The sequence below is a fragment of the Apium graveolens genome, chromosome 3, assembly GCF_009905375.1.
Source record: "Apium graveolens cultivar Ventura chromosome 3, ASM990537v1, whole genome shotgun sequence".
Classification (NCBI taxonomy): Eukaryota; Viridiplantae; Streptophyta; class Magnoliopsida; order Apiales; family Apiaceae; genus Apium; species Apium graveolens.
The window spans coordinates 9,846,022-9,853,187 of NC_133649.1; the positions used below are offsets into that span (position 1 = coordinate 9,846,022).

The 7,166-nt window shown below is 30.8% G+C and overlaps 1 protein-coding gene across 1 annotated transcript; it reads right to left on the minus strand.

Moving 5' to 3' along the window:
- Positions 1 to 180: 180 nt before the first annotated feature.
- On the minus strand, positions 181 to 4,303 carry LOC141711631 (uncharacterized). Its single transcript, XM_074514216.1, has 4 exons — positions 4,085 to 4,303; positions 2,954 to 3,175; positions 1,043 to 1,155; positions 181 to 879 (listed from the first exon to the last, which is right to left on the minus strand). The coding sequence occupies exons 1-4, from the start codon at positions 4,268 to 4,270 to the stop codon at positions 507 to 509; spliced, it is 894 nt and encodes a 297-aa protein (XP_074370317.1). The 5' UTR covers positions 4,271 to 4,303; the 3' UTR covers positions 181 to 506.
- Positions 4,304 to 7,166: the final 2,863 nt, after the last annotated feature.

Sequence of the window (7,166 nt, forward strand, 5' to 3'; positions counted from 1 at the left end):
TAAAACTAAAGTTAATAAAAAAAACAAAAAATCAAAATAAGTGAAGAAAAAATACTTTATTCCTAACATCGATAAACACTTCGACATTAGTTGTTATTGGCTTATAAGCTACAAGTAACTTATAAGTTGGTACACAAACAGGCCTAAATAAATGGTGTTTGCTTCGTTGACAAACATGAGTTAAACATTTGATAATGTATATTCTTCAATTATTAAATGAATTGAAATTTTGTTTTCTCTGAACACGACAATTGATCGTGAGCTGCTGAGACTATGCCGGCTCATATTATTTACATGTTTTCTTTGTTCTGCTAATGTGATGGTGACATATAATTAGTTACTCCACAAATACATGATACAGAGTACACCCATTGTCAAGGGTAGAGATTATGCAGCACTTCCCTAAGAAAGACACCGAGGTAGTCACTGTTATTGAGTAAACATACGGCCTAATTTATAGTAGTTATGATGGTGAAATTCTAGATATGTTTTATTCTGGTAATGGTTTAGAGTCGAGGTGATGATGGTTTGGTTTCTTTAGATGCTTTGTTGTAATTGTATACCCCAATACCTCGTTTTCTGCCAAGGCGCCCGGCATCCACCAACTGAACGAGAAGTGGGCAAGGAGCATATTTGCTATCGCCCAAGCCTGCATGAAGTACTTTCATTATAGATAAGCAGACATCCAGTCCGATGAAATCTGCAAGCTCTAGAGGACCCATTGGATGATTTGTTCCGAGCTTCATTCCGGTATCAATGTCTTCCTTAGTTGCCACTCCGGTGTACAGTGCATGAAATGCTTCGTTTATCATGGGCATTAGGATTCGGTTTACAATAAAGCCCGAGTAATCCTGAGAACATATGACTGTCTTTCCAAACCTGCAAATTTAACTACTTGTGCATTAAGCAGATCATGGACCGGTTATATAGTTGGGTGAGAGTCGGATGAAGTAAAATAAAGCTCTACACAAAATTAGCATAATAATCAACATGATTGCTTCTAAAAAGAGAAGGAAAGCAATAAAAGTGTTCTAGTCAATACCTCTCAGCCAGTGCTTTTGTCACATTGAATGTATCTTCTGAAGTGTCTGCACCTCTAACAATCTCCACCAGCTTCATGATAGGCGGAGGATTCATAAAATGCATGCCAATCACCTGTAAGGGAAAAGTAGAAGAGCTTCATGGTAGTAATATGTAATAAACAAAAAGCAAAGAGTGCAACATATGAATTTAAATATCATAGATTCAATATCCATTAATAGCTTTGCAAATTTAGCCACGTCATAATTTTGCAATGATGACAACAGTAATCACAAATATATTTACTAAAATTATGGGACAAGCTAAAACCTTAAACAGTTTGTTCCAGTATGGGACATATACTTTGTATTTATGCCAATATATTTTCTATGTCTTGACTTTTGCAGATACAGATAAATCTATACTCTTTATTAATAAGCGAAACAATGTATAATTTGGTGCTTAAAGTACCAAAGTACCAAATTTGGTACTTACCTGATATAAGTCGACTTCTATTCTCAATAAACTTTGTTTTTAACACAAAACGACTTATTCTTTGTAAATTTTATTTTATTTTTAGTTATTGTTCATCCAATCGTAATTTTTATCGATAACTAAGTAATATTAAATAAACTATATTGCAAAATCTAATTATAAGATAATTATCAAATTATATTAATTATTATTAAATTATCTAAAGAACAGATACTTGGTTCATAAGATAGAGATACAATTCGTTTCACAAAAATAAAATTAATATGTTAAATTTCTATATCAAGTAAAACAATGCAAAATTAGAATTATTTCATAACTGATTCGATTCTTTTTAACCACATAACTATTTTTTATAAGTACCAATTTAATATTGATATTATAGATTAATTTTAATTCGTGTTTTGCACGTATTATGAATAATTCTCTACAAATATTAATTCGATATTTTTAGTCTCGGACCCGTGTGTCGCACGGGTTATCAACTATCTATATTAATTCAATTTGTTTTTGTTGCTGAACATCCAAGCGTCGGCTAACTTTAAAATAATTGTATTAGTAAGTTAACATGTCAGAAGCAAATAATTAGGTGCATGCATAACTAGAACTATACGTTGAAATTTTAGAGTTACACTTAACTTCGACTTTTTTAACTACATATTTTAACAACATTTTATATATTATATTTAGATCTGTATTTTGCACGGATTATGAGTTTCAGTTTTATGCAATTAATAATGTGATACTATTATTTTTAATTTCGGACCCGTGCTTCGCACGGGTTACCAACTAGTAATACTTTTAAGAAAGACATTGTCAACAACATACAAGCCAAGTTGCCAACAAAATCACTGTACGGAATCACTCAATTAGATTTATTAAAACATAAATTCAATAGAAGTTCTATCACTTTGGCAGGAAAAAAACACTACCATAGAATCACACATGAAATAAATCTGATACTCTGCTACATATATCATCATCACCATATCACTAATCTGTATGTATACTAAGCAGAAAGCGGAAAACGGTATAGTTAGAAGAATCTCTCTGATGCAAAATTCTATAGTAAAATTCCAGGATAAGTAATGTTTTTTCTTGTTAATCAATTATGAACCCAACTCCTCCCTATCAGTTAGATGGTGCATGCATAATCGCAAGCCTATCAGAAGTTGGCAACAACCCCTAACACCCCATTTCCTTACCTTTAAAAGTCTCCAATTGCTTTCCTCAAACCATAGTTACAAAAAGTTGCAATCATTTTAAAAGATAAAACTAAGACTAAGAATTTGTAAAACAAGTCAATCAGATGATTCGTACCCGCATAACTTCTTAGTTAACTACATCTACAAACCCAAGCATTTTTAGTTTTAACATTAAACGTAAAGAGAATGAAAAAAATATTTCGCATTGCACAAACTGTAAAGTTTTAAAAATCAACCTGTTGAGGCCTGCCTGTAACAGCAGCTAAACGAGTGATGGAGATCGAGCTGGTATTGGACGCCAAAATTGCAGTTTTCTTAACAATTCTATCCAAATCAACAAAGAGTCTCTTCTTCACATCCTCAGATTCCACTATGGCTTCGATTACAATATCAGCAGAAGCAAGATCTTCCAAATTAGAAGTACACCTTAAACATCTCAAAGCCTCAGCTTTCACTTCCTGTGTAATAAAGTCCCAAACTTTACGCACATAAAACTATAATTTAGAAATATAAGTTCCATACATAACCAAATACCAAGATTTAATCAAGAAAGAGCATATTCACATGAATTTCAAGAACCCAAAACATATACACACACATAAAGATCAATAATACATATAAACCTCGTCAACTGAAAAGGGACCAGAGATTAAACATTAAAACAGCTAGAAAAAAGGGTTGCTAGAAAGATCAAGAATTAGTTTATTCACATGGATTTTAAGAACCCCGATATATATGTAACTGCAACTCAAAAGGGCCAAAGATTCAAACTTTACAACACCAAAAAAAAAGTAGCTACAAAGATCAAGAATAGCTCAATTGAATCAAGAACTAGTTGATTCGCATGAATTTCAAGAACCCTAATATATATGAAACTAATCAGCTCAAAAAGGACCAAAGATTCAAACTTTAAAACACCAAGAAAAAAGGGTAGCTACAGAGATCAAAATTAGCTAAAGTCAATCAAATATTAGTTTTATCACATGAATTTCAAGAACCCCAATATAATATATGTAACTACTAACTAATCAACTCAAAAATACCAAAGATTCAAACTTAAAACACCAAGGAAAAAAGGGTAGCTAACAGAGATCAAGATTAGCTCAATTCAATCAAGAACTAGTCCATTCAAGTAAATTTCAAGAACCCCAATATACATATGTAACTACAACTCAAAAAGGGCCAAAGATTCAAACTTAAAAACACCTAGCAAAAAGGGTTGCTACAGAAATCAAGAAAAGCTAAATTCAATCAAGAATTATTCATTCACATGAATTTCAAAATATACATATGTAAATAATCAACTCAAAAATGCCAAAGGTTCAAACTTTAAAACAAATAGAAAAAAGGGTAGCTAAGAGATGGACCTGAGAAAGCTGACCCTTAGAGACAAAGCGTTGAATAGAGTCAGAAATGGAAGATAGAGCTCCGGTGAGAGCTTCGGCGTCAGTGTCGTGAAGCCAGACTTGGATGCCATTAACGGCGGCTAATTGAGCTATTCCGGAGCCCATTTGGCCCCCGCCCACCACTCCAATACACTTGATTTCACTCATTTTTGTTGCAAAGTCACATTAGCATACAGCCATACACTACTTATGTGTAAAATTTCTTTTTATGTGTTCACAAGAAAAAAAATGTATTTGAATTTTTAAAGTTTTTTTTTTGCAAGAAAATTATTAAGTTTTATTAATTCTTAAAATATCGACAATTCCAAATTAAAAACAATTATGTTGTGCTAAGTAACGTGTAACCTTGTTGGCAGGCAGACCGTTTAAAAAACCTAAATATGATATTTTTGTTCTTTAAATTGATTCGAGATATTCGATGATCATTCATCCCAAATATACAAAATTGTTTAACGGTAGAAAAGAGTTTCTCGAACAAAATCTATAAAAAGAGTTATATGGATAAAATTTGGGTTTTTTCGAAAATATCCTAGTTTAAAAAATTTTGTAAAAATATTATTTTTAAAGAAAATTACAATTTCTATATGCTTCATTTATTAAATTGACCAATACTTTATCGATTGTAAAAAATATTTTTTATAATTTATTTAAAACTAAAAGTTACTCCCTTAGTCCCTTCCAATTGTTTACATTTTTGGAGAAGTGTCTGACACGCATTTTAAGGTGTATAAAAAGTATAGTTATGTAACTTATTTTTACAATTATTTTTTTTTGAACAAAAGTTGAATGTTTTAATTTTTATTCAGAAAAATAAATTTGTAAAAAAAAAATTACAGAACTATACTTTATATGCACCTTAAAATTCATGTCGGACACTCTCTAAAAAATGTAAACATTTTTTATTATTTTAAAATAGATGAAATCAACATTTTAATGATATAATTTTTAAATAGATTAAACATACTTTTGATGATAATTTATTTTTATTATGTAATATATATATAAACATTAAATATTTGGATAAGCCAGTGTATATCATAACTAGAATTGACAATTTTGGCACCGTGACAGTGAATACGGTACGAAAACAGAAATAACTAGTGTTTATATTTGAAAATTTTATAGATAAGCATGAACACGAAAAAATATAAATATAATTTGTATCAGATTTATTTTTTGAAATAGATACACGACACTGAATAAATAAATAAATAAATAATTTTTAAGATATTCAGTATTTATAATATAATTTCTATATCTTATTCTAATACTAACTAACAAATATGAATATTTTAACTTTTTACTATCGTGGACAATTTAATTATACCGTGTCTTTTTTGTTCATTAATTTTTTCATATATAATTAGTGTACTTTGTGGATAAACACTAATTTAGTAGTTCCCACTTATGCGACTTGAATTAGTGTTTACCCACCATGAACACCCTATTGCTAGGAGTGAGCATTTCCCGGTTTAGAACCGAGAACCGAACCGATCAAAAATTGCGGTTCCCGTTCGGTTCTTCACTAATTCGGCTCCGGTTCGGTTCTTATTTTTCTAGAAATTTCGGTTCTCGGTTCGGTTCGGTTCTTAACATCCTAGAACCGTAAGAACCGTAGGAACCGAACTAAACCGAATCAGACCGTATATAAATGAATAAATACAAAAATATATATAAATATATGTATATATCTTACGTATTATGTTTTCTTATTTATAATATTTTGATAAATTTTAAGAAAAATATGATTTTTATTGTATTACTCGTTTCTTTAAATATATATGGAGTTTCGAATAGTTTTATAAATATTTTTCTTCTTATATATTACAAAGTAATCGAATTTAAAATGATCCGCCACTAATAAAAATCTTTTTTTACTAAGTTACCCTTAATAAATAACCAAAACTACTCAAAATTTAAAAAGTTAGAATATAAAATAATATCAAATATAAATAAATATAAAATAAGATATAACTTCGGTTCTTTCGGTTCGGAACTAAACCGAACCGAAATTTACGGTTCGGTTCCGGTTCGGTTCTTACATATAAACGGATCTTGTTCGGTTCTTGAAATATTGTTATTTCGGTTCTGGGTTCTTTCGGTTCCGGTTCGATACGGTCCGGTTCTGACCCGTTGCTCACCCCTATTTATCGCCCTAGCTAGGGGTGAACAAAAAATCGACTAAACCGAATAAACCGACCCAACCCGCCCCTTATTTCGGCCGCACAAGCCGACCCACCGAAAACTGAGGTTTAAATAGTTTAATTTTTTACAACTCGAATATATTGGGTTGGGTTAGGTTTTAACCAATTTTAACCCTAACTCAACCCAACCCAATCCACATACAATTAAACTACAGGTCCAATATATATTAATTTTATCCCATTACATATTATTCATTTTATTCTAGTCAAATTCCAAACTTACAATCATTTAACCTAGGTTAGGGTTATATTCCAATTTCAATCCCGCCTCGCTCTCTCGCTCTTCACTCTTCCGTCTTCACCTTCGTACCTTCAAATTATTCACCAAACAAAAGGTATATAATTTCCCCAGTCCAATTTAAATCTTTTAGTTGTTTATCCATAAAGATTCACTTTGATGCCCCAACTCCAAGTTTACATCTTTATAACAATTTCATGCTTAGCTTCACTGATAATTTTTATATATGTCCGTATTTGTTAATGTTTAAATTTCATGTTTTTTTGTTACAACGTGTCAATTGTATAATTGTTTCAATTATTTGTTCAGTCGAAAAACTTGTTAATTTCGATAATTTAGGATGTTACGAGATGTATGACTTTAAAATTTGAAACTTCATGCTTAGCAGCTTAACAAACCTGATCAATTAGTTTAACCATGTTTACTTTTCCAGTTTAGTCTTGTTTAACAATGTTATCTACATTCATATTTTATTCTTTGAACTTGTAGGTAACATAGACAAGGCTGCCCAAGACACAGCCAAGATTCAAGACAATGTTTGATGTTATCCACGGATAATTCTATTAAGATTTATGATGTTATTTGAAGTTTAAACTTTGAA

Bases quoted from the DNA above. Each gene is read 5' to 3' on its own strand.
- LOC141711631 (XM_074514216.1), bottom strand. From the start codon at position 4,270: ATGAGTGAAATCAAGTGTATTGGAGTGGTGGGCGGGGGCCAAATGGGC. The intron at 1,156-2,953 runs GTTGATTTTTAA...TTTCCCTTACAG, and splicing joins TTACAGGCAGGCCTCAACAG to GTGATTGGCATGCATTTTAT. The intron at 880-1,042 runs GTATTGACTAGA...TTAAATTTGCAG, and splicing joins ACAAAAGCACTGGCTGAGAG to GTTTGGAAAGACAGTCATAT.